Source organism: Ranitomeya imitator, chromosome 3, assembly GCF_032444005.1.
Source record: "Ranitomeya imitator isolate aRanImi1 chromosome 3, aRanImi1.pri, whole genome shotgun sequence".
NCBI lineage: Eukaryota > Metazoa > Chordata > Amphibia > Anura > Dendrobatidae > Ranitomeya > Ranitomeya imitator.
Window position 1 is genome coordinate 288,049,486 of NC_091284.1, and position 27,981 is coordinate 288,077,466.

At 43.8% G+C, this 27,981-nt stretch overlaps 1 protein-coding gene across 1 annotated transcript in view; it reads right to left on the minus strand.

The window, feature by feature from the left end:
* Positions 1-26,608, minus strand: part of FMOD (fibromodulin) — a 79,880-nt gene extending 53,272 nt beyond the window's left edge. The window contains exons 1-2 of the mRNA XM_069756514.1: positions 26,276-26,608; positions 24,893-25,823 (exon numbers count right to left, since the gene is read on the minus strand). Of these exons, the coding sequence (XP_069612615.1) occupies positions 24,893-25,814 (922 nt within the window). The 5' untranslated portion in view covers positions 25,815-25,823; positions 26,276-26,608. The remainder of the gene's footprint in view (positions 1-24,892; positions 25,824-26,275) is intronic.
* Positions 26,609-27,981: the final 1,373 nt, after the last annotated feature.

The window sequence follows — 27,981 nt, forward strand, 5'->3', positions numbered from 1 at the left end:
CGGTTCTTATAGGGATGTGTCACTGCAGTAGTGACCCAGTCCATGGCCCTGGGCATCCAATAAAAGAGTCAATTGAAATTAAAGGGGAATGGGATAAAGTTTATAAGGGAATTGTTCGTGATGCCAGCCATGGTACTCGGTCAATATGGCCGACGCTGCAGTTCAGATCCACTGGAGCAGTTGGTGACGCAGCTAAGATGTTTCAGCTATCCACGGGCAGAGCTAGTCCCCATGGCAGATATAGGTGTTGATTGTGATGATGGTGGCTGTGGTATTTGTAGTGCAGGGTAAGTGACGCAGGAATAATTCAGAACACAGCTGGGTGCAGTTTTTAACACTTTGCTCACAGTTCTGCAGATTACTGTCTCCAGCCGTGTGCTGTGTCCTCCGGGTCTGTGGTCCAACCGACCTCCAGATGATTTAGGGTACACTTCTCCACGACTCCTCTCTTATGTTCATTTTGCGGCCATCTCACAGCACTGGTTCTCATCTCTCCTGCCCTGCATCTTCACACACAGTATAGCAAGCAAGCAGCCCCGGATCTTGTCAGGCGACATCTCTCTAGTCCCTTGGGTCCTATATGGCTACCTTTTCAGTGAATGTGTGTGGATGTGGCTGTGGAACGTACAGATACCACAACCTCCAGCTGGCTAGCTGAGCCTTGTAGTTCTCCAATAGTCTTGGGGGCCAGTTCCCCACTGCGACCTGGCCCCTCCACCTGGCAATGGTTTGCTTGGATGCAGGCCCCACGGAAGGATTGCTCACTACCTGTGCCCTTACGACCCCTTCTCGCTCTTCCTTCTGTCAGAAGTTTCTCTCTCTCTTTCTCTGTTCTCTGGTGCTGGGTCGAGTCCCCAGCTGCAACTGTTTCTCACGTCTCCTCTGCTCCACTCCTTCTCACAGACTAACTTTCTAGACCTTTCCTGACTCATCCTACTGTTTCCATGACATCTCTACTCTCTCCACCCACACCAGCTACCTACTGACTCTCTCCAGACTGGGATAAGTCCATCCTCCCTTGGGGTAAGCTCAGATGCCCTGACTGGAGTGGTGTGGTGTTGGATGCTGGTGTTAAGAGTCCTGGGTAGTGCCCCCTTCTTACCTGATACTGGGATACCACACCTCTGGATGAGGTGCAGTACATGTGCGGAGACTGAACCCTCAGGGATGCCACAATAACCTTTTACCAAATTTTTCATGTTGAACTGGACACACATGTTTTAATAGTGGCTGCAGTGTAGAGCAAAATAAAACATATAATGAACAAACTTTAATTAAGCCTCATTGGATGTCATTAGTTAGTTATACTTCTGCCTCCTATATAATGGTGAACAATCAGAAGCAGGCAGCAACATAGAAGTGCAGAAGGACCTGTGATGATGTCATAAGGCTCACATTAGTCCAGAGCCTTACAGCCACAGTATACAGCCTAAGTAAGCCATAAAGATACAGATGCTTCTCTCAAAATAAGAATATCATAAAAAAAATAATTTATTTCAGCTCTTTAATACAAAAAGTGAAACTCATATATTATATAGCGTCCTTACAAACAGAGTGATCTATTTCAAGTGTTTATATCTGTTAATGTTGATGATTATGGCTTACAGCCAATGAAAACCCAAAAGTAAATATCTCAATAATGTACTGTATGTTCAGTAAATGCACTCAATACTTGGTTGTGGCTCCTTTTACATCAATTACTGCATCAATGTGGCATGGCATGGAGGCGATCAGCCTGTGGCACTGCTGAGGTGTTATGGAAGCCCAGGTTGCTTTGATAGCAGCCTTCACCTTGCCTGCATTTTTGGGTCTGATGTATCTCATCTTCCTCTTGACAGTACTCCATAGATTCTCTATTGAGTTAAGGTCAGACAAGTTTGCTGGCCAATCAAGCACAGTGATGTTGTTTTTAAACCAGGTATTGGTACTTTTGGCAGTGTGGACAGGTAACAAATCCTGCTGGAGAATTAAATTTCCATCTCAAAAAACTTGTTGGCAGAGGGAAAAATGAAGTGCTCTAAAATTTCCTGGTAGTTTGCTTCACTGACTTTGGTCTTGATAAAACACAGTGGACCTACACCAGCAGATGATGTGATTCCCCAAACCATCACTGATTGTGGAAACTTCACACTAGACCTCAAGAATCTTTGATTGTGTGCCTCTCCACTCTTACTCCAGACTCTGGGACCTTGATTTCCAAATGAAATGCAAAATTTACTTTCATCTGAAAATAACACCTTGGACCACTGAGCAACAGTCCAGTTCTTTTTCTCCTTGGCCAAGGTAAGACACTTCTGGCATTGTCTATTGGTCATGACACAAAGAATGCCACACTTGTAGCCCATGTCCTTTGTATATAAGTCACTTGTTCGACCACACTTAGAATACTGTGCACAGTTCTGGTCTCCGGTGTATAAGAAAGACAAAGCTGAACTGGAGCGAGTGCAGAGAAGAGCAACCAAGCTTATTAGAGGACTGGGGGGTCTGCAATACCAAGATAGGTTATTACACTTGGGGCTATTTAGTTTGGAAAAACGAAGACTAAGGGCCCGGTGATCTTATTTTAATGTATAAATATATGAGGGGACAGTACAAAGACCTTTCTGATGATCTTTTTAATCATAGACATGAGACAGGGACAAGGGGGCATCCTCTACGTCTGGAGGAAAGAAGGTTTAAGCATAATAACAGACGTGGATTCTTTACTGTAAGAGCAGTGAGACTATGGAACTCTCTGCCGTATGATGTTGTAATGAGTGATTCGTTACTTAAATTTAAGAGGGGACTGGATACCTTTCTGGAAAAGTATAATGTTACAGGATATATACACTAGATTCCTTGATAGGGCGTTGATCCAGAGAATTAGTCTGATTGCCGTATGTGGAGTCGGGAAGGAATTTTTTTCCCCAATGTGGAGCTTACTCTTTGCCACATGGTTTTTTTTTGCCTTCCTCTGGATCAACATGTTAGGGCATGTTAGGTTAGGCTATGGGTTGAACTAGATGGACTTAAAGTCTTCCTTCAACCTTAATAACTATTTAACTATGTCCTGGATACGTCTGTGTGTGGTAGCTCTTGAAGCAATGACTCCAGAACCAGTACACTCCTTGTGAATCCCCCAAAAAAATTTTAGTGGCCTTTTTCTTAACAATCCTTTCTGGGCTACAGTTATCCCGATTGCTTGTGCAGCTTTTTCTACCACACTTTTTTCCTTTCACTCACACTGGATACGGCAATCTGTGAAAATTCAGCAATGACATTTTGTGTCCTACCGTACTTGTGGAGTGTGTCAATGACTGCCTTCTGGACATCTGTCAAGTCATCAGTCTTCCCCATGATTGTGAAGCTTACTGAAACAGTCTAAGAGACCTTTTTAAATACTTAGGAAGCCTTTGCAGGTGTTTCTAATTTACCGTGATAATGACTTTTGGTTTTCATCGACTGTAAGCCATTATCATCAACATTAGCAGAAATAAACACTTGAAATAGATCATATATAATATGAGTTTCATTTTTTGTATTGAAGAACTGAAATACATTATATTCCTGATATTCTAATTTTGTGAGAAGCACCTGTATGTTACACAGCACAGAAATGAGGAGCTACTAACCCCAGCTAATATTTCCAAACTTCTGTACTATATAGTATATCTTCTGTGCTTATTTAGGCTGCACACTCTGGCTGGCAGGACTTGTGGACTCTGGACAAACGACCCTCATGTTATCATCACAGGTCCAGCCGCACTTTTCTGCTTGCTTATGATTGGTCAGCATCATATGGAGGCAGAAGTACATGTTCCCGGGGAAAACTAACTAACAATCACCTGGCTTTATTAACCCCTTAGTCAATTTGCAGCTTAATAAGCAGGTTAATTTTTACAATTCTGACCACTGTCACTTTATGAGATCATAACTCTGGAACGCTTTAACTGATCCTGCTGATTCTGAGAACATTTTTTCATGACCTATTGTACTTCATGATAGTGGTAAAATTTCTTTGATATTACTTACGTTCATTTATGAAAAAAATTGAAATATGGCAAAAAAATTTAAAATATTGCAATTTTTAAACTTTGAATTTTTATACCCTTAAATCAGAGAGATATGTCATTAAAAATAGTTAATAAATAACATTTTTCCCATGTCTACTTTACATCTGCACAATTTTGAAAACAATATTTTTTGGGGAGGAAATTACAAGGGTTAAAAGTTGACAAGCGATTTCTCATTTTTCAACAAAATTTGCAAAACAATTTTTTAAGGGACCATCTCACATTTAAAGTCACTTTGAGGGGTGTACATGCAGAGAATACCCAAAAGTGACACCATTCTAAAAACCACACCCCTCAAGGTGCTCAAAACCACATTCAAGAAGCTAATTAACCCTTTTTGTGCTTTACAGGAACTGAAGCAATGTGGAAGGAAAAAAATTAACATTTAACTTTTTTTTTACAAACATTTTACTTCAGAACCAATTTTTTTTTATTTTCACAAGAGTAAAAGAAAAAATGAACCAACAAAAATTTGTTTTTCAATTTCTCCTGAATACGCCGATACCTCATATGTGGGAATAAACTACTGTTTTGGCGCACGGCAGAGGTTGCAAGAGAAGGAGTGCTGTTTGACTTTTTCAATGCAAAATTGGCTGGGATTGAGATCAGATGCTATGTCGCATTTGGAGAGCCCCTGATGTGCCTAACCAGTGGAAACCCCCCACAAGTGACACCATTTTGGAAACTAGACCCATTAAGGAACTTATCTAGATGTGTGGTGAGTAGGGTTGAGCGACGTTAACCATTTTAGAGTCGAGCCATGTTTCGCGAAACCCGACTATCTTAGAAGTCGAGTCGAGTGGAATCGGCCGATTATCGCGAAAAGTCGGGTATCGACCGAAACACGAAACCCAATGCAAGTCAATCTGGGAGCATAGTCGGCAGTGAGTGGAGGCCAGGAAAACACCTACACTGCCCATTTTAATGGCAAAAACATCCATTCTTGTTACAGAAGCTTGTCAATCGTAATTTACCTTATAATAATTGGAAGGCATTTGAAATTGGGGGTCATTTGGCAAAAGTTGTGGGGGGTAGGGCTGGTTCAAGTAATTAGTGGGCCCAGGAAATCTGGACCACGTCACGGCAGTGGAGCAGGGAGAGGTAAGTATTTCAACTTTGCAAGTGCTGTGATCCTGAGCAAGCAGGGGGGGCCCACTCGTTGGCACTGGCACAGGGCCCCTCAAAGTACAGCGGTGTGTTTGCACGGCGGGGGCACCTCCCACCGGCAGCAACACTTTTGCGTACTATGAGAGGCCCTGTGCCAGTGACGTCGCCAACTAGTATTCCTCCCCCCACCTGATGAAGGAACCTGCACTTTCATCTGCACCTTCCTCTTTGTCCCCGTGTAAGGTGGTATGGTATGCGGGAAGAGGAACCTGACTTTCAGCAGGGTCACAATCTTGTTGTGTAGCATGCACGGGGAATGTTGCGTTATGGGTCAATGTACAGCAGACTCATCTATCACTGGCTGGGAAATGGGCAGGATGAGGAGGAAACACAGATATAGGCCCAAAGAATAAAGTTGGCTAAATGCAGTTCAAAATTGGTAACACAGGACTAACCAGGGGGCATTGCAGTGGAGGACAACTGGAATGAGAGGCTGACACAGAGAGTAGGCCCAAATCAGTAAGTAGTCGAAATGCAGTTCAAAATTGGCAACCGTAGTAAACAGGCGGCACAGCTTTGTTCAGTGGAGGAGAACAGCAAGGAGTGGCAGACACCGATAGTAGGCCCCAACCCAACTAGTAGGCCAAATGCAGTCTAACATTAACAACTACTTAACGAGAGCCTGAAAATGGAATTTCAGGACAGGAAACCAGGAGAACAGCAAGGAGCGGCAGACACTGTTAGTAGGCCCCAAACCAACTAGTACGCCAAATACAGTTGTTCCATTTAAGCACTATTTAACAAGAGCCTGAAGATAGAAGCTCAGGAAAGGCAACCTGGAGAACACCTTGGAGTGGAACACACCGTCTCTACACCCCATTCCCAATTTGTAGGCCTAATGCAGTGTAGTTTCCAACAACTACTAAACAAGAGCATTAAGATTGAAGCAATGGAGAGGAAACCTGGGGAACACCTTGGAGTGGAACACACCGTCTTTCTACACCCCATACCCAATTTGTAGGCCTAATGCAGTGTAGTTTCCAACAACTACTAAACGAGAGCACTAAGATTAAAGCAATGGAGAGGAAACCTGGGGAACTCCTTGGAGTGGAACACACCGTCTCTACACCCCATACCCAATTTGTAGGCCTAATGCAGTGTAGTTTCCAACAACTTCTAAACAAGAGCATTAAGATTGAAGCAATGGAGAGGAAACCTGGGGAACACCTTGGAGTGGAACACACCGTCTCTCTACACCCCATACCCAATTTGTAGGTCTAATGCAGTGTAGTTTCCAACAACTACTAAACGAGAGCATTAAGATTGAAGCAATGGAGAGGAAACCTGGGGAACACCTTGGAGTGGAACACACCGTCTCTACACCCCATACCCAATTTGTAGGCCTAATGCAGTGTAGTTTCCAACAACTACTAAACGAGAGCATTAAGATTGAAGCAATGGAGAGGAAACCTGGGGAACACCTTGGAGTGGAACACACCGTCTCTCTACACCCCATACCCAATTTGTAGGTCTAATGCAGTGTAGTTTCCAACAACTACTAAACGAGAGCATTAAAATTGAAGCAATGGAGAGGAATCCTGGGGAACACCTTGGAGTGGAACACACCGTCTCTACACCTCATACCCAATTTGTAGGCCTAATGCAGTGTAGTTTCCAACAACTACTAAACGAGAGCATTAAGATTGAAGCAATGGAGAGGAAACCTGGGGAACACCTTGGAGTGGAACACACCATCTCTCTACACCCCATACCCAATTTGTAGGCCTAATGCAGTGTAGTTTCCAACAACTACTAAACGAGAGCACTAAGATTGAAGCAATGGAGAGGAAACCTGGGGAACACCTTGGAGTGGAACACACCGTCTCTCTACACCCCATACCCAATTTGTAGGCCTAATGCAGTGTAGTTTCCAACAACTACTAAACGAGAGCATTAAGATTGAAGCAATGGAGAGGAAACCTGGGGAACACCTTGGAGTGGAACACACCGTCTCTACACCCCATACCCAATTTGTAGGCCTAATGCAGTGTAGTTTCCAACAACTACTAAACAAGAGCATTAAGATTGAAGCAATGGAGAGGAAACCTGTGGAACACCTTGGAGTGGAACACACCGTCTCTCTACACCCCATACCCAATTTGTAGGTCTAATGCAGTGTAGTTTCCAACAACTACTAAACGAGAGCATTAAGATTGAAGCAATGGAGAGGAAACCTGAGGAACACCTTGGAGTGGAACACACCGTCTCTACACCCCATACCCAATTTGTAGGCCTAATGCAGTGTAGTTTCCAACAACTACTAAACAAGAGCATTAAGATTGAAGCAATGGAGAGGAAACCTGGGGAACACCTTGGAGTGGAACACACCGTCTCTCTAAACCCCATACCCAATTTGTAGGTCTAATGCAGTGAAGTTTCCAACAACTACTAAACAAGAGCATTAAGATTGAAGCAATGGAGAGGAAACCTGGGGAACACCTTGGAGTGGAACACACCGTCTCTACACCCCATACCCAATTTGTAGGCCTAATGCAGTGTAGTTTCCAACAACTACTAAACAAGAGCATTAAGATTGAAGCAATGGAGAGGAAACCTGGGGAACACCTTGGAGTGGAACACACCGTCTCTACACCCCGTACCAAATTTGTAGGCCTAATGCAGTGTAGTTTCCAACAACTACTAAACGAGAGCATTAAGATTGAAGCAATGGACAGGAAACCTGGGGAACACCTTGGAGTGGAACACACCGTCTCTACACCCCATACCCAATTTGTAGGCCTAATGCAGTGTAGTTTCCAACAACTACTAAACGAGAGCATTAAGATTGAAGCAATGGAGAGGAAACCTGGGGAACACCTTGGAGTGGAACACACCGTCTCTCTACACCCCATACCCAATTTGTAGGCCTAATGCAGTGTAGTTTCCAACAACTGCTAAACGAGATCATTAAGATTGAAGCAATGGAGAGGAAACCTGGGGAACACGTTGGAGTGGAACACACCGTCTCTACACCCCATACCCAATTTGTAGGCCTAATGCAGTGTAGTTTCCAACAACTACTAAACAAGAGCATTAAGATTGAAGCAATGGAGAGGAAACCTGGGGAACACCTTGGAGTGGAACACACCGTCTCTCTACACCCCATACCCAATTTGTAGGTCTAATGCAGTGTAGTTTCCAACAACTACTAAACGAGAGCATTAAGATTGAAGCAATGGAGAGGAAACATGGGGAACACCTTGGAGTGGAACACACCGTCTCTACACCCCATACCCAATTTGTAGGCCTAATGCAGTGTAGTTTCCAACAACTACTAAACGAGAGCATTAAGATTGAAGCAATGGAGAGGAAACCTGGGGAACACCTTGGAGTGGAACACACCGTCTCTCTACACCCCATACCCAATTTGTAGGCCTAATGCAGTGTAGTTTCCAACAACTGCTAAACGAGATCATTAAGATTGAAGCAATGGAGAGGAAACCTGGGGAACACGTTGGAGTGGAACACACCGTCTCTACACCCCATACCCAATTTGTAGGCCTAATGCAGTGTAGTTTCCAACAACTACTAAACAAGAGCATTAAGATTGAAGCAATGGAGAGGAAACCTGGGGAACACCTTGGAGTGGAACACACCGTCTCTCTACACCCCATACCCAATTTGTAGGTCTAATGCAGTGTAGTTTCCAACAACTACTAAACGAGAGCATTAAGATTGAAGCAATGGAGAGGAAACATGGGGAACACCTTGGAGTGGAACACACCGTCTCTCTACACCCCATGCCCAATTTGTAGGCCTAATGCAGTGTAGTTTCCAACAACTACTAAACGAGAGCATTAAGATTGAAGCAATGGAGAGGAAACCTGGGGAACACCTTGGAGTGGAACACACCGTCTCTACACCCCATACCAAATTTGTAGGCCTAATGCAGTGTAGTTTCCAACAACTACTAAACGAGAGCATTAAGATTGAAGCAATGGAGAGGAAACCTGGGGAACACCTTGGAGTGGAACACACCCTCTCTACACCCCATACCCAATTTGTAGGCCTAATGCAGTGTAGTTTGCAACAACTACTAAACGAGAGTAGGAAGATCGAAGCAATGTGGATGAAACCTGGGGCACACCTTGGGGCGGCAGACACCGTTAGTAGGCCCTACCAAAGTTGTAGCCCCAATGCAGTTTTAAAATTCCTAGAGGCTGAAAACAAGACTATTGACGCTCAGCTTTTTTCAAAGGAACACAGCTGTATTGAGTGGCGCAGACAGACACAGGTAGTAGGCCTTAAACCAAAAATGTGGCTCACTGCAGCTTTAAAAAGGTTACAGGGGTACACAGGCAGCATTGCTCTGGGCAGTGGAGGACAATTTCAATAGTGGACCGCAGACAGACTTTGTACGCCTACTATTAAAAAAAGGATGCTCTATGCAATTAAAAATAGGTTCCAGGGGTACACGGGCAGCAGTGGTCTGGTCAGTGGAGGAGTAGTAGAAAGAACGGGCCGCAGACAGGCTTCGAAGGCCTAACATAAAAAAATATTGGGCTGTAGGCACTTTTAAATAGGTTCCAGGGGTACACGGGCAGCAGTGGTCTGGTCAGTGTAGTAGTAGTAGAAAGAACGGGCCGCAGACAGGCTTCGAAGGCCTAACATAATAAAATATTGGGCTGTAGGCACTTTTAAATAGGTTCCAGGGGAACACGGGCAGCAGTGGTCTGGTCAGTGTAGGACTAGTAGAAAGAACGGGCCGCAGACAGGCTTCGAAGGCCTAACATAAAAAAATATTGGGCTGTAGGCACTTTTAAATAGGTTCCAGGGGTACACGGGCAGCAGTGGTCTGGTCAGTGTAGTAGTAGTAGAAAGAACGGGCCGCAGACAGGCTTCGAAGGCCTAACATAATAAAATATTGGGCTGTAGGCACTTTTAAATAGGTTCCAGGGGTACACGGGCAGCAGTGGTCTGGTCAGTGTAGTAGTAGTAGAAAGAACGGGCCGCAGACAGGCTTCGAAGGCCTAACATAATAAAATATTGGGCTGTAGGCACTTTTAAATAGGTTCCAGGGGTACACGGGCAGCAGTGGTCTGGTCAGTGTAGGACTAGTAGAAAGAACGGGCCGCAGACAGGCTTCGAAGGCCTAACATAAAAAAACTATTGGGCAGTAGCCACTTTTAAATAGGTTCCAGGGGTACACGGGCAGCAGTGGTCTGGTCAGTGTAGTAGTAGTAGAAAGAACGGGCCACAGACAGGCTTCGAAGGCCTAACATAAAAAAATATTGGGCTGTAGGCACTTTTAAATAGGTTCCAGGGGTACACGGGCAGCAGTGGTCTGGTCAGTGTAGTAGTAGTAGAAAGAACGGGCCGCAGACAGGCTTCGAAGGCCTAACATAATAAAATATTGGGCTGTAGGCACTTTTAAATAGGTTCCAGGGGAACACAGGCAGCAGTGGTCTGGTCAGTGTAGGAGTAGTAGAAAGAACGGGCCGCAGACAGGCTTCGAAGGCCTAAGATAATAAATTGGGCTGGCTGCAGGCAATTTACAATTGGTTCCAGGGGTACACGGGCAGCAGTAGACAGGTCAGTGGAGGCCTAGTGGAAGGAGGGACCGCAGACAGGCTTCGAAGGCCTAAGATAATAAATTGGGCTGGCTGTAGGCAATTTACAATTGGTTCCAGGGGTACACGGGCAGCAGTAGACAGGTCAGTGGAGGCCTAGTGGAAGGAGGGACCGCAGACAGGCTTCGAAGGCCTAACATAATAAATTGGGCTGGCTGTAGGCAATTTAAAATTGGTTCCAGGGGTACACGGGCAGCAGTGGTCTGGTCAGTGGAGGCCTAGTGGAAGGAGGGACCGCAGACAGGCTTCGAAGGCCTAACATAATAAATTGGGCTGGCTGTAGGCAATTTACAATTGGTTCCAGGGGTACACGGGCAGCAGTAGACAGGTCAGTGGAGGCCTAGTGGAAGGAGGGACCGCAGACATTCTTCGAAGGCCTAACATAATAAATTGGGCTGGCTGTAGGCAATTTAAAATTGGTTCCAGGGGTACACGGGCAGCAGTGGTCTGGTCAGTGGAGGCCAAGTGGAAGGAGGGACCGCATACAGGCTTCGAAGGCCTAACATAATAAATTGGGCTGGCTGTAGGCAATTTACAATTGGTTCCAGGGGTACACGGGCAGCAGTAGACAGGTCAGTGGAGGCCTAGTGGAAGGAGGGACCGCAGACAGGCTTCGAAGGCCTAACATAATAAATTGGGCTGGCTGTAGGCAATTTACAATTGGTTCCAGGGGTAGACGGGCAGCAGTAGACTGGTCAGTGGAGGCCTAGTGGAAGGAGGGACCGCAGACAGGCTTCGAAGGCCTAACATAATAAATTGGGCTGGCTGGAGGCAATTTAAAATTGGTTCCAGGGGTACACGGGCAGCAGTAGACAGGTCAGTGGAGGCCTAGTGGAAGGAGGGACCGCAGACAGGCTTCGAAGGCCTAACATAATAAAATTGGACTGGCTGTAGGCACTTTATAATTGGTTCCAGGGGTACACGGGCAGCAGTGGTCTTGTCAGCGGAGGCCGATTGTAATGAGTGTCTGCCAGTTAGTAGTCCAAAACAATAAATAAATGTGAATGTCTCGCATTAAAACAAAACAAAAACACTAAAGGGTGCAATCATTAGGTACAGGGGTGGGATCCTCTGCATAGTTTCAGACCTACTAATTTGGCACAAAGTATTTACTTTGGTAAATAGAGGACACTGCCCCTGACTATGTTAAGTACCATCATACATGTCAACACAATGGTATTGTCAGTGGCAGGAATGGAAGGATGTCAGCGCATAGACTAAACATTGGTGGAAGTGTGAGAGATAAATGTGGAAGTGGTAGAGCAATGTTTGACCTGGGGGTGGGTGAACTCTCTTGTGGCCGGCGGTACAGGCCCAGGGCCCCTCATGTTACAACAGTGTGTCTGACATTGGGTGCGCACCACCACCGCCAGAGACACTTTATTGTACTATGAGGGACCCAGTGGCAGTGCTGTCGACCAAAAGCGGACACACCCACCTCTTCAGACAAACAGCACTTTCACGGGTGCTTGCGCCAAGTCGCGATACCACGGCCCCGTGTGGGGAGTTTGGCCATTTAGGGAGGTGTAAACATGTCGTATGATGGACAATCAGCTGCAGCAAATTAAGACATTAGAAAAGTAATTCACAGTAGTCCACAGGCAAGAGCTTTTCATAGGAAAGCTAGGTGTCGGCCGGGCAAGGTGCGGCAAAAGAATTCGAAATCCAGTTGTGGTTCATTTTAATGAATGTTAGATCATCAACATTTTGGGTAGCCAGACGAGTCCTATTTCGGTTAATATTGAACCTGCAGCACTGAATACTCTTTCTGATAGGACTCTAGCTGCGGTTGAGGGAGAACATCGATAAGGGATGAAAAATAGTTTGTAACCATACTGGACAAATGTTGTCTCCTGTCACTTTCAATTGATGCAGCAGCACCTGTCCTGTCTGCGGTCATAGCAAAATCACTCCACAACCTGGTCAGAAAACCCCTCTGTCCAACGCCACTTCTGATGTGTGCACCCCTAACACTCCTGGTCTGCTGCCCCCTGGAGCTCGTGTGAGAACGATCACGGGCGCTGTGTGCTGGGAATGCCTAAAGCAAACGGTCAACAAGAGTTGATTGTTTGGTTGCTAATATTAGTTCCAAGTTCTCATGTGGCATAATATTTTGCAATTTGCCTTTATAGCGAGGATCAAGGAGGCAGGCCAACCAGTAATCATCATCGTTCATCATTTTCGTAATGCGTGTGTCCCTTTTGAGGATACATAAGGCATAATCCGCCATGTGGGCCAAAGTTCCAGTTGTCAAATCTGCGGTTGTGATTGGTTGAGGGGAAGTTTCAGGCAAATCTACGTCACTTGTGTCCCTCAAAAAACCAGAACCCGGCCTTGCCACGCAACCAATTTCCAGTGCCCCCGGGAAAGCTTCCTCATTAAAAATATACTCATCCCCATCATCCTCCTCGCCCTCCACCTTCTCTTCGCCCGCTACCTCGTCCTGTACACTGCCCTGACCAGACAATGGCTGACTGTCATCAAGGCTTTCCTCTTCCTCTGGTGCAGACGCCTGATCCTTTATGTGCGTCAAACTTTGCATCAGCAGACACATTAGGGGGATGCTCATGCTTATTATGGTGTTGTCTGCACTAACCAGCCGTGTGCATTCCTCAAAACACTGAAGGACTTGACACATGTCTTGTATCTTCGACCACTGCACACCTGACAACTCCATGTCTGCCATCCTACTGCCTGCCCGTGTATGTGTATCCTCCCACAAAAACATAACAGCCCGCCTCTGTTCGCACAGTCTCTGAAGCATGTGCAGTGTTGAGTTCCACCTTGTTGCAACGTCTATGATTAGGCGATGCTGGGGAAGGTTCAAAGACCGCTGATAGGTCTGCATACGGCTGGAGTGTACAGGCGAACGGCGGATATGTGAGCAAAGTCCACGCACTTTGAGGAGCAGGTCGGAGAACCCAGGATAAGTTTTCAATAAGCACTGCACCACCAGGTTTAAGGTGTGAGCCAGGCAAGGAATGTGTTTCAGTTGGGAAAGGGAGATGGCAGCCATGAAATTCCTTCCGTTATCACTCACTACCTTGCCTGCCTCAAGATCTACTGTGCCCAGCCACGACTGCGTTTCTTGCTGCAAGAACTCGGACAGAACTTCCGCAGTGTGTCTGTTGTCGCCCAAACACTTCATAGCCAATACAGCCTGCTGACGCTTGCCAGTAGCTGGCCCATAATGGGACAACTGGTGTGCAACAGTGTCAGCTGCCGATGGAGTGGTTGGGCGACTGCGGTCTGTGGAAGAGCTCTCGCTTCTGCAGGAGGACGAGGAGGAGGGGGTGTGAACGCCTACAGCCAATTGTTTCCTAGACCGTGGGCTAGGCACAACTGTCCTGAAATTGATGTCCCCTGTGGACCCTGCATCCACCACATTCACCCAGTGTGCCGTGATGGACACGTAACGTCCCTGGCCATGCCTACTGGTCCATGCATCTGTAGTCAGGTGCACCTTTGTACTCACAGATTTCCTGAGTGCATGGACGATGCGCTGTTTAACATGCTGGTGCAGGGCTGGGATGGCTTTTCTGGAAAAAAAGTGTCGACTGGGTAACTCGTAGCGTGGTTCAGCGTACTCCATCAGGGCTTTGAAAGCTTCGCTTTCAACTAACCGGTAGGGCATCATCTCTAACGAGATTAGTCTAGCTATGTGGGCGTTAAAACCCTGTGTACGCGGATGCGAGGATAAGTACTTCCTTTTTCTAACCAGAGTCTCATGTAGGGTGAGCTGGACTGGAGAGCTGGAGATCGTGGAACTAGCGTGTGTGCCGGTGGACATGGCAGACTGAGAGACGGTTGGAGACGGTATGGTTTCCGCCGGTGCCCTAGATGCAATATTTCCTCCTACAAAACTGGTGATTCCCTGACCCTGACTGCTTTTGGCTGGCAAAGAAACCTGCACAGATACTGCCGGTGGTGCGGAAAATGGTGGCCTTACAGTGACGGAAGGGATGTTGCGTTGCTGACTAGCTTTATTGGCCGAGGGTGCTACAACCTTAAGGGACATTTGGTAGTTAGTCCAGGCTTGAAAATGCATGGTGGTTAAATGTCTATGCATGCAACTTGTATTGAGACTTTTCAGATTCTGACCTCTGCTTAAGCTAGTTGAACATTTTTGACAGATGACTTTGCACTGATCAATTGGATGTTGTTTAAAAAAATGCCAGACTGCACTCTTCCTAGCATCGGAACCCTTTTCAGGGATTGCAGACTGAGCTTTAACCGGATGGCCACGCTGTCCTCCAACAGGTTTTGGCTTTGCCACGCGTTTTGGGCCAGATACGGGCCCGGCAGATGGAACCTGTTGCGATGTTGATGCCTGCTGCGGCCCCTCCTCCACCTCCGCTTCAGAACTACTGCCGCCTGCACCCTGTTCCCCCAATGGCTGCCAATCGGGGTCAACAACTGGGTCATCTATTACCTCCTCTTCTAGCTCGTGTGCAACTTCGTCTGTGTCACCGTGTCGTTCGGTGGTATAGCGTTCGTGATGGGGCAACATAGTCTCATCAGGGTCTGATTGTGGATCAGTACCCTGAGAGGGCAATGTTGTGGTCTGAGTCAAAGGACCAGAGTAGTAGTCTGGCTGTGGCTGTGCATCAGTGCACTCCATGTCAGAATCTACTTGTAATGGGCATGGCCTGTTAACTGTTTCACTTTCTAAGCCAGGGACGGTATGTGTAAAGAGCTCCATGGAGTAACCCATTGTGTCGCCTGCTGCATCCTTCCCTCTTGTTGTTGTTTTTGCTGAAGAGGACAAGGAAGCGACTTGTCCCTGACCGTGAACATCCACAAACGACGTGCTGCTTTTACATTTACCAGTTTCAGAAGAGGAGGCAAAAGAGCTAGAGGCTGAGTCTGCAAGGTAAGCCAAAACTTGCTGTTGCTGCTCCGGCTTTAAAAGCGGTTTTCCTACTCCCAGAAAAGAGAGCGTTCGAGGCCTTGTGTAGCGAGACGACGAACCTGGCTCCACAGCTCCAGACTTAGGTGGAATATTTTTTTCCCACGACCACCTGATGCTCCACTACCACTACCATCATTACCAGCTGACAATGAACGCCCACGGCCACGACCTCTTGCCCCAGACTTCCTCATTGTTTTAAAAACTTAACTAAAGTAACTTTATTTGTTGCTGTCAAACAACTTACACGGTGAGCTATAACTTCAGTATGATTTCAATATCCCTTTGCAGGTTGGTGAGACCGCAAGGAAAATCAGGCACAATGTTACACACTCTGTTTTCTGTGGCACCAAATCACAGATATGCCACACACGCAGGACTGTCACTCAAGCACAAATGTCAATATTAATCTCCCATTTTTTTTTTTTTTTCAGGGAGACTTTAGAAACAAAATAAAATAAAATGATTTTTTCAGGAAGAATTTAGAAACCCAATAAATTAAATGATTTTTTTCAGGGAGAATTTAGAAACCAAATTAAAAAAAAATAGGCTTTCTATGGCCCACTGAGTGAGAGATGGCACACACAGGAGTCAGGAGTGGCACACAAGACCAGAGGCCAATGTTTATCCCCCACTGATTGATTTATTGATTTTTTCAGGTAGAATTTAGAACCCAAATCAAGCAAAAAAATAAATAGGCTTTCTATGGCCCACTGAGTGAGAGATGGCACTCACAGGAGTCAGGAGTGGCACACAAGCCCAGAGGCCAATATTAATCTCCCACTGATTGATTTATTGATGTTTTCACGTAGAATTTAGAACCCAAATCAAGCCAAAAAATAAATAGGCTTTCTATGGCCCACTATTTGAGAGAGAGAGATGGCACACCCAGGAGTCAAGACTGGCACACAAGCAGAAAGGGCAATATTAAGCTCCCACTGATTTTTTTTTTTTTTTTCAGGGAGACTTTAGAAACAAAATAAAATAAAATGATTTTTTCAGGAAGAATTTAGAAACCAAATAAAATAAAATGATTTTTTCAGGGGGAATTTAGAAACCAAAAAAAAAAAAAAATAGGCTTTCTATGGCCCACTGAGTGAGAGATGGCACACACAGGAGTCAGGAGTGGCACACAAGCCCAGAGGCCAATATTTATCTCCCACTGATTGATTTAGTGATTTTTTCAGGTAGAATTTAGAACCCAAATCAAGCAAAAAAAAAAAAATAGGCTTTCTATGGCCCACTGAGTGAGAGATGGCACACACAGGAGTCAGGAGTGGCACACAAACCCAGAGGCCAATATTTTTCTCCCACTGATTGATTTATTGATTTTTTCAGGTAGAATTTAGAACCCAAATCAAGCAAAAAATTAAATAGGCTTTCTATGGCCCACTGAGTGAGAGATGGCACACACAGGAGTCAGGAGTGGCACATAAGCCCAGAGGCCAATATTTCTCTCCCACTGATTGATTTAGTGATTTTTTCAGGTAGATTTTAGAACCCAAATCAAGCAAAAAAATAAATAGGCTTTCTATGGCCCACTGAGTGAGAGATGGCACACACAGGAGTCAGGAGTGGCACACAAGCCCCGAGGCCAATATTTTTCTCCCACTGATTGATTTATTGATTTTTTCAGGTAGAATTTAGAACCCAAATCAAGCAAAAAATAAATAGGCTTTCTATGGCCCACTGAGTGAGAGATGGCACACACAGGAGTCAGGAGTGGCACACAAGCCCAGAGGCCAATATTTATCTCCCACTGATTGATTTAGTGATTTTTTCAGGGAGATTTTAGAACCCAAATAAAGCAAAAAAATAAATAGGCTTTCTATGGCCCACTGAGTGAGAGATGGCACACACAGGAGTCAGGAGTGGCACACAAGCCCAGAGGCCAATATTTTTCTCCCACTGATTGATTTAGTGATTTTTTCAGGTAGAATTTAGAACCCAAATCAAGCAAAAAAATAAATAGGCTTTCTATGGCCCACTGAGTGAGAGATGGCACACACAGGAGTCAGGATTGGCACACAAGCCCAGAGGCCAATATTTATCTCCCACTGATTGATTTAGTGATTTTTTCAGGTAGATTTTAGAACCCAAATCAAGCAAAAAATAAATAGGCTTTCTATGGCCCACTGAGTGAGAGATGGCACACACAGGAGTCAGGAGTGGCACACAAGCCCAGAGGCCAATATTTTTCTCCCACTGATTGATTTAGTGATTTTTTCAGGTAGAATTTAGAACCCAAATCAAGCAAAAAAATAAATAGGCTTTCTATGGCCCACTGAGTGAGAGATGGCACACACAGGAGTCAGGAGTGGCACACAAGCCCAGAGGCCAATATTTATCTCCCACTGATTGATTTATTGATGTTTTCACGTAGAATTTAGAACCCAAATCAAGCAAAAAAATAAATAGGCTTTCTATGGCCCACTATTTGAGAGAGAGAGAGAGAGAGAGAGAGATGGCACACCCAGTAGTCAAGACTGGCACACAAGCAGAAAGGGCAATATTAATCTCCCACTGATTTTTTTTTTTTTTTTTTTCAGGGAGACTTTAGAAACAAAATAAAATAAAATGATTTTTTTCAGGAAGAATTTAGAAACCAAATAAAATAAAATGATTTTTTTCAGGGAGAATTTAGAAACCAAATAAAAAAAAAATTGGCTTTCTATGGCCCACTGAGTGAGAGATGGCACACACAGGAGTCAGGAGTGGCACACAAGCCCAGAGGCCAATATTTATCTCCCTCTGATTGATTTAGTGATTTTTTCAGGTAGAATTTAGAACCCAAATCAAGAAAAAAAAAAAAAAAAAGGCTTTCTATGGCCCACTGAGTGAGAGATGGCACACACAGGAGTCAGGAGTGGCACACAAGCCCAGAGGCCAATATTTTTCTCCCACTGATTGACTTATTGATTTTTTCAGCTAGAATTTAGAACCCAAATCAAGCAAAAAAATAAATAGGCTTTCTATGGCCCACTGAGTGAGAGATGGCACACACAGGAGTCAGGAGTCGCACACAAGCCCAGAGGCCAATATTTATCTCCCACTGATTGATTTAGTGATTTTTTCAGGTAGATTTTAGAACCCAAATCAAGCAAAAAAATAAATAGGCTTTCTATGGCCCACTGAGTGAGAGATGGCACACACAGGAGTCAGGAGTGGCACACAAGCCCAGAGGCCAATATTTTTTTCCCACTGATTGATTTAGTGATTTTTTTCAGGTAGAATTTAGAACCCAAATCAACCAAAAAAATAAATAGGCTTTCTATGGCCCACTGAGTGAGAGATGGCACACACAGGAGTCAGGAGTGGCACACAAGCCCTGAGGCCAATATTTTTCTCCCACTGATTGATGTAGTGATTTTTTCAGGTAGATTTTAGAACCCAAATCAAGCAAAAAAATAAATAGGCTTTCTATGGCCCACTGAGTGAGAGATGGCACACACAGGGATGCCACTCTAGCAGAAATGCCAATCTTAATCTCCCACAAAAAAAAAACAAAAAACAGGGACTGTCCTACAATTACTATCTCCCTGCAGTAATCTCAGCCAGGTATGGCAGGCAGCAATAAGGAGTGGACTGATGCACAAATTGAATAAAAAGTGTGGACATACAAAAAAGATAGCTGTGCAGAAAGGAAGGAACAAGAGGATTTGTGCTTTGAAAAAAGCAGTTGGTTTGCACAGCGGCGTACACACAGCAATGCAGCTATCAGGGAGCCTTCTAGGGCAGCCCAATGAGCTACAGCGCTGAGGAAAAAAAAAATGTTGCTTCCACTATCCCTGCACACCGAAGGTGGTGTTGGACAGTGGAAATCGCTACAGCACAAGCGGTTTGGGGGTTAATGGACCCTGCCTAACGCTATCCCTGCTTCTGACGAAGCGGCAGCAACCTCTCCCTAAGCTCAGATCAGCAGCAGTAAGATGGCGGTCGGCGGGAACGCCCCTTTATAGCCCCTGTGATGCCGCAGACAGCAAGCCAATCACTGCAATGCCCTTCTCTAAGATGGTGGGGACCAGGACCTATGTCATCACGCTGCCCACACTCTGCGTTCACCTTCATTGGCTGAGAAATGGCGCTTTTCGCGTCATTGAAACGCGACTTTGGCGCGAAAGTCGCGTACCGCATGGCCGACCCCGCACAAGGGTCGGATCGGTTTTCATGAAACCCGACTTTGCCAAAAGTCGGCGACTTTTGAAAATGAACGACCCGTTTCGCTCAACCCTAGTGGTGAGCACTTTGATCCCCAAAGTGCTTCACAGAAGTTTATAACGTAGAGCCTTGAAAATAAAAGATCTTATTTTTTCCACAAAAATGATATTTTCGCCCCAAATTTTTATTTTCACAATTGTAACAGGAGAAATTAGACCACCAAAGATATTTTGCAATTTGTCTTGAGTATTCCGATACCCCATATGTGGGGATAATCCACGGTTTGGGCGCATGACAGAGCTCGGAAGGCAAGGAGCACAGTTTGAGCTTTTCCAATGCAGAATTGGCTGGAATTGAGATTGGACGCCATGTTGCGTTTGGAGAGCCCCTGATATGCCTAATCAGTGTAAAACTCCCACAAGTGACACCATTTTGGAAACTATACCCCTTAAGGAACTTTCTGTATCTAGATGTGTGGTGAGCACTTTGATCCCCCAATTGCTTCAGAGAAGTTTATAACGCAGAGCTGTGAAAATAAAAAATCTTTTTTTTTTCCTCAAAAATGATTTTTTTAGCCCTGTATTTTTATTTTCACAAGGGTAACAGGATAAATTGGACCCCAAAAGGAGTTGCCCAGTTTATCCTCAGTATGCCAATACTGTTTGGGCACACGTCGGGGCTCAGGAGGGAAGTAGTGATGTTTTGGAATACAGACTTTGATGGAATGGTCTGCGGGCGTCATGTTGTGTTTGCAGAGCCCTTGATGTGCATTATCAGTAGAAACCCCCACAAGTGACCCCATTTTGAAAACTAGACCCCCCAGGAGCTTATCTAGATATGTGATGGGCACTTTGAATGCCCATGTGCTTCACAGAAGTTTATAACGCAGATTTTTTTATTTTCCCAAGGGTAACAGGAGAAACTGAACCCCAAAAGTTGTTGTCCAATTTGTCCTGAGTACGCTTATGCCCCATATATGGGGGTAAACCACTGTTTGAGCACACGGCAGAGCTCAGAAAGAAGGGAGCACCATTTGAGTTTTTGAACTCCAAATTGTCTGGAATCAATGGTGGAGGCATGTCACGTTTGGAGACCCCCTGATGTACTTAAACAGTGGAAACCCCCCAATTCTAACTCCAACCCTAACCCCAACACACCCCTAACCCTAATCCCAATCCTAAACATTTTTGTAAATAAACACAAAACATATTAACATCAATTTACCATTATTATAAACTATAATGTGCTACGAAAAAACAATCTCATAATCACTGGGATTTGTTGAAACATTCCTGAGTCATTAGCATATAAAGTTGAATAGATAGGCATGTGCACAGCTTTTGTATATGCCAGAGTAGGTTGCCACCCCATTAACATATATTAAGAGACTCAGTACTCAACTTAAGTGATCAGATAATTTAATGTTGTCCACACTAGTAGTAAGTAAAACGTTTCGGTAAAGTGGTGGACACCGTGTCCGCACATGCCACTGAGGCACTCCGCACTTAACCCTATATGTGCACAGGTCTGACAACCCTTGCCCCACTTTTTCATGTCACAGAATGTTTAATGGTCTAGTGATCTACAACCAAGATTATTGGTCCACCTGATCTAATAACCTTACTTTGTCCTGTAACTGATGAAGGTCTGATGTAAGAGAGAACACATCCCCAAATTAATGTCACAACTCTGTTGTCGGATGTCCCGGGACCAGGGACTCCTTCCCTTATACCAAATAATGTTAAACATGTACAGCACACGGAGGGCACATGGATGCCATAAGTTTTATGGACCAATAGACTTGTATTAGCCCTCATCCATGCTGCCAGAAAAAAACAGATCTGTCTCCTTGTGTTTTGCATGGACGGTTAGGTTAAAATGGATATCTGTGGTATCCGTGAAAAAGATGGATACCACACTTATTTTAAACACGGATGTGTGAAAGAGGCCTCATAGATAGGTGTGATTTACATGTGTGATTTACATGTTTGTAGTTCTGCAAGTTGTAACTAACATGCTGAGCCCGAAAGGTGTGTAATATGCACTCTGTTAGTATTTCACTCTACTTGCTGATTCGAGTGGTCATAACGTAATAACTTACATGCAATTTGCAAACTTGTGGTCATATGAAGACTGACATTCCTACTGCTTCTCTCTTTGTTCTAATTTTCAGTTGAGAGAAGCAAGAGGAACTTCAGTCGTCACATGACCACAAGTCTGCAAATTGAACGTGAGCGATCATGTGATGAACGCTGGAGTCAGCAAGTACAGCGAAATCCTAACAGAATGCATATTACAAAGCTTTAGGACTCAGCATGTCAATGTCAACTTGAAGAATTACAAACACAGGGGGACACCTGTCAGTCTAGTGAAGCAAAACAGAGCGAAGCTGCCAAGGATCTCGTGCAGAAGCTATCAGGTGTCAGGTTCCTTATTGTGTGGAAAAAGAAAATTGGAAGCCTTAGAGTCATAAATTATATACTTCTATCTCCAGATCACTATGTATGGCTCAATGTGGAAATAAAACCGATTCTATCAATTTCAAGCAATGATAACAGTTAAGATGTTTTATGAGGTTCTGTTGCAGCTGAAATGTATATCATGAGGTTCTGCAGAAGCTGAGGTGTGTAATATTAGGTTCTGCAGTAGCTGAGGTGTATATTTTGAGGTTCTGGAGCAGCTGAAGTGTATTATGAGGTTCTGCAGTAGGTGACATGTATTCTGAGGTTCTGCAGCAGCTGAGGTGTGCATTATGATGCTCAGCAGCAACTGAGTTGTATATTTTGCTGTTTTGCAGAAGCTGAGGCTTGTGTGTGGGCTAACATAATTATACATATACACACACACATATACATACAGGTCCTTCTAAAAAAATTAGCATATAGTGTTAAATTTCATTATTTACCATAATGTAATGATTACAATTAAACTTTCATATATTATAGATTCATTATCCACCAACTGAAATTTGTCAGGTCTTTTATTGTTTTAATACTGATGATTTTGGCATACAACTCCTGATAACCCAAAAAACCTGTCTCAATAAATTAGCATATCAAGAAAAGGTTCTCTAAACGACCTATTACCCTAATCTTCTGAATCAACTAATTAACTCTAAACACATGCAAAAGATACCTGAGGCTTTTATAAACTCCCTGCCTGGTTCATTACTCAAAACCCCCATCATGGGTAAGACTAGCGACCTGACAGATGTCAAGAAGGCCATCATTGACACCCTCAAGCAAGAGGGTAAGACCCAGAAAGAAATTTCTCAACAAATAGGCTCTTCCCAGAGTGCTGTATCAAGGCACCTCAATGGTAAGTCTGTTGGAAGGAAACAATGTGGCAGAAAACGCTGTACAACGAGAAGACGAGACCGGACCCTGAGGAAGATTGTGGAGAAGGACCGATTCCAGACCTTGGGGAACCTGAGGAAGCAGTGGACTGAGTCTGGTGTGGAAACATCCAGAGCCACCGTGCACAGGCGTGTGCAGGAAATGGGCTACAGGTGCCGCATTCCCCAGGTAAAGCCACTTTTGTTCATAAACAGCGGCAGAGGCGCCTGACCTGGGCTACAGAGAAGCAGCACTGGACTGTTGCTAAGTGGTCCCAAGTACTTTTTTCTGATGAAAGCAAATTTTGCATGTCATTCGGAAATCAAGGTGCCAGAGTCTGGAGGAAGACTGGGGAGAAGGAAATGCCAAAATGCCTGAAGTCCAGTGTCAAGTACCCACAGTCAGTGATGGTGTGGGGTGCCATGTCAGCTGCTGGTGTTGGTCCACTGTGTTTCATCAAGGGCAGGGTCAATGCAGCTAGCTATCAGGAGATTTTGGAGCACTTCATGCTGACCTGGCACCTGCTCACAGTGCCAAAACCACTGGTAAATGGTTTACTGACCATGGTATTACTGTGCTCAATTGGCCTGCCAACTCTCCTGACCTGAACCCCATAGAGAATCTGTGGGATATTGTGAAGAGAAAGTTGAGAGACGCAAGACCCAACACTCTGGATGAGCTTAAGGCCGCTATTGAAGCATCCTGGGCCTCCATAACATCTCAGCAGTGTCACAGGCTGATTGCCTCCATGCCACGCCGCATTCAAGCAGTCATTTCTGCCAAAGGATTCCCGACCAAGTATTGAGTGCATAACTGAACATTATTATTTGATGGTTTTTTTGTTTGTTATTAAAAAACACTTTTATTTGATTGGATGGGTGAAATATGCTAATTTATTGAGACAGGTTTTTTGGGTTATCAGGAGTTGTATGCCAAAATCATCAGTATTAAAACAATAAAAGACCTGACAAATTTCAGTTGGTGGATAATGAATCTATAATATATGAAAGTTTAATTGTAATCATTACATTATGGTAAATAATGAAATTTAACACTATATGCTAATTTTTTGAGAAGGACCTGTATATACTTACACTCTTGCACACACATGGCTATAGACTTTTCACTTCACAGTATTCCTATGTCAGGGGTGATGTGGGGGACATGTGATGGTTCTATCACCAATGTGGATGTGATGTGAGGTAGATTATTGCACTACAGTTGAGTACACAGGATTGCTCCTCTGTCACTTCCAATGATGGGAGGAATGATAGAGCGTAGTGCTGGGGCAGATTACTAACAGTCAATGAGTGTGTAGTGGGCGAGCAGAGGGCAGTGCTGGATACTAAGGCTGGCATCGGGGCCACCTACAGAGAATGAAGTGAAATTCAGGTGGAAAAGGTAGAAACAAAAAACAAAATGTATAGGGGTATCATATACAGGTATTGCAATACAGCATAGGTTAGTAAAAGAAACTTTCAGGGTCGGACAACCTCTTTAAGTTTGAAACAAGTATCTGATGGAGAACTTGAATAAAGAACAAACATTTTGAGTCATAGCTCATGTCATATACTATAAAACATTTTAAGTTAACTGAAGCTCTTAAATTTTTTCGACCCTGGCATTACCAAAAAAGCAAAGCATTAACCAACAATTAAGCTTTGTTACAGTGCATCCATTTACAGGGACAATTATTCTCACCTGCAATCTGGTTCCCTTGTAAGTACAGGTGCTGCAAGTTGGTGTTAACTGGTGGTATACGATGCAGTTGGTTATAAGAGAGGTCTAGCTCCACGAGGCTACTCATATTGAATGTGGTTCCAGGCAACCCATCACTGGTAAGTCGATTATGTGATATTCTAACATACTGTAGTTTTGGGTAAGCTTTGAAATAATCATTTGGCACGGAGCTCATTTGATTATATTCTAAATACATCTGCACCAGAGAATCTGGAAGGGAATCTGGTAGTTTACGTAGCTGATTGTTGCTAAGGTCCAGGTGCACCAAAGACTTCAGACCTTTCAGTGAATTTCCCACTTCTTGAATCTGGTTTTCATGAAGGTAGAGAGCAGTTAAGTTTTCCAACCCTTCCAGTGCATTAGCGGGAACTCGGTTTATCTGATTCGAGGATAGGTGTAGTTCACGGAGTGAGCGAGGCAGGCCACTAGGAATGCGGGTCAAATTATTGTTTTGCATATAAAGTCTTTCCAGCCCTCGAAGTTTGGAGAAAATCTTTCTGCCAACTTTATCACTTAAAATCTGGTTCCCATGCAGAGCCAGCCACACTAGTCCTGTGGCGTTGTCAAAGGCACCATCTGGAATAGCAGTAATTTGATTGCTCTGAAAATAGGCATATTTAACACGAGATGGAACATAGGGCAAATATTTCAGATTGCGTCCATCACAATACAAAGCAGTGGGAAAACTTGGGGGGCACTCACACTCCTGAGGACAGTCAATGACAGATGTCCTTGGGGGATCTGGATCATAATCATAAGAGGGACCATAGCTGTACTGCTGACTGTGCAAATAAGAAATCCACCAATGGGAATCATATTCATAATACTGTGACCATGAGACCTCACAGAGGGAGACCAAAAGCATGATAGAAAGGAACTTCATTGTTTTCACCTTAGGGAGAAAAGTAAAAATCATTACTTGCACAAAAAGCAATTTTGCAAAATGTAGCAAGACTTGACATTTGTGTTTACTGGAAGCCATACACTTAAAGCAAGTATAATTTGAGTTAAAAGATCAGTGGTATCAAAATACGTATGGATGTTAAAAGAGGAGGCATATAGTAGGGGAGACAAATGTAAAATATACATTGCATTTTGGGTAGATGAACGAACATGAAAGCAAGCAATTTCTGTTGAATATAATGGCTTTACAACATATGATGATATGCAATATTTAAATCATAAAAAGGTTTATGGTTTGTTACAATTTTATAATTAGGAAGAAAATTGTGATTTTGTGATTTTAAGAATAAATAAGCTTTCAGTCCTGGGTTTTTGAACAATTAATGGTCTGAGGTCTGACACAATATGCAATTAAAATGAAATATATAGTAATGCATTTACCTTATAAGTTATTTCTGTAACTTCAGTCCTGTATCCTTAAAGCTTGTATAGCAAGTCAATTCTTCAGGTATCTTGAAGAGTTTACTTCTGAACACTGCTTTATACTGTATTTTATTAATAGCATACAGTAGTGCAAGTCCAACAAAATGATGTGTCTTTCTCAGGTCACCAAGAAATCTCTTCTTTCTATACCCTCGACTTCACACAATTTTTTTCTTAGTAAAACGAAAATACTTTCCCCTTTATTTAGCTAAATATTTTTTTCTTTTCCTCTGTCACGGTCTCTCTTTCCTTTCTGATGAGCTCCTTTCCCTGTGTTCCTATGAGGTGTTTATGGAAGTTGAGACTTGGGATGAAAGTGGAAATTTTCCTCCGTCTCCTGCCAATTACAACCTTCACTTGTAACTTCTCTGTGGCTCCTCCTTGACTTCTGCCCTTAACTGTATTGCCAAAGTTATTCTCATGCAATAATGCCCTGTTAAAATGTCTGCATGCTATTAGGAGCTTATTCTTTTTAGTCCATAACAAGGACCTAATTGTAGATTTCACAATTTACTTTCTGATTAGCTTTTATTCTAAGTCACAGTATTTTTTTTATAAAAAGTGACATACAGTATAATGCTAATGATTTAGGCAGGTGTGGAAAGATGCTGCAAACAAGGAATGCTTTTAAAAAAATTGAAGCATTAATAGTTTATTATTTTCATTTAACAAAATGGAAAGTGAAAGAACAAAAGAGAATCAATCAATATTCAGTATGGCCAGTCTTTGCCTTCAATGCAGCTTCAATTCTTCTGTTTTCACTTACATAAATTCATGGATTTTATAGGACTATAGTCTGATATTTGTACCAAATTTGTTTTAGGAGGGCACCACAATAAATGTAAAGGGATACACCCAAGGTCAATGCAAAAATTATACAACACATACAGAGAGAAAAGCTGCAGACCAAAAATGGGGATCACCAAACACAAATACAAGGAATAATAGTTTTATTGAATACAAAGCCAACAGACATGTTAAAAACAATTAAAAAGTCAAAAAGACTTTGACATGAGAAACCCAAGCCGCTTGTAAGTAGGTAAAAAGAAATTGCTAATGTGCGGCAATATATGTATATACCAACCGTAATGCAGACACCAATAATGCACTTAAATGGTATACATGGATACACACCTATGAAATGGCAATAAGCCTGAGTGCCATAACTGCTATACACAAATGCTGCCTGATGGTGAACAAATAGGTGCTGAATAAACTACCAAAAAATTGCAAATGTAACTAATGGTGCTTGCACAAGCCAAGGAACCATGCTGTGCACAATGACATGGTGGCTAATACAAACCGGAAGCAGCACATGGTGTGTGAAAAAAGCCTGGGAACAGGGGAGCCCGTGGAGATGCCCGACGCGTGTCGCCACCACAAGGTAGCTTCGTCAGGGGCTGGAGATGTAATTAGCTAGGTATTCTTAAATATAACTTCAAGTAATGAGAAAATATGCAGCAGCTGTGGTGGTAACCACAGAATGTGGAGCTTGCTGAGGACCTACTTCCGGGACGCTGAGGCGGAGGCATGTTGTGTAAAACTCCCGATTACATACCAGATACTTCCCAATTCTGCAACAGAGGCCACTGCGCATGATCAGTGACGTAAAGCTGGTGAAGCTGCGCAGTAGAGACAAACAATCACTATGGCAACATGCACCG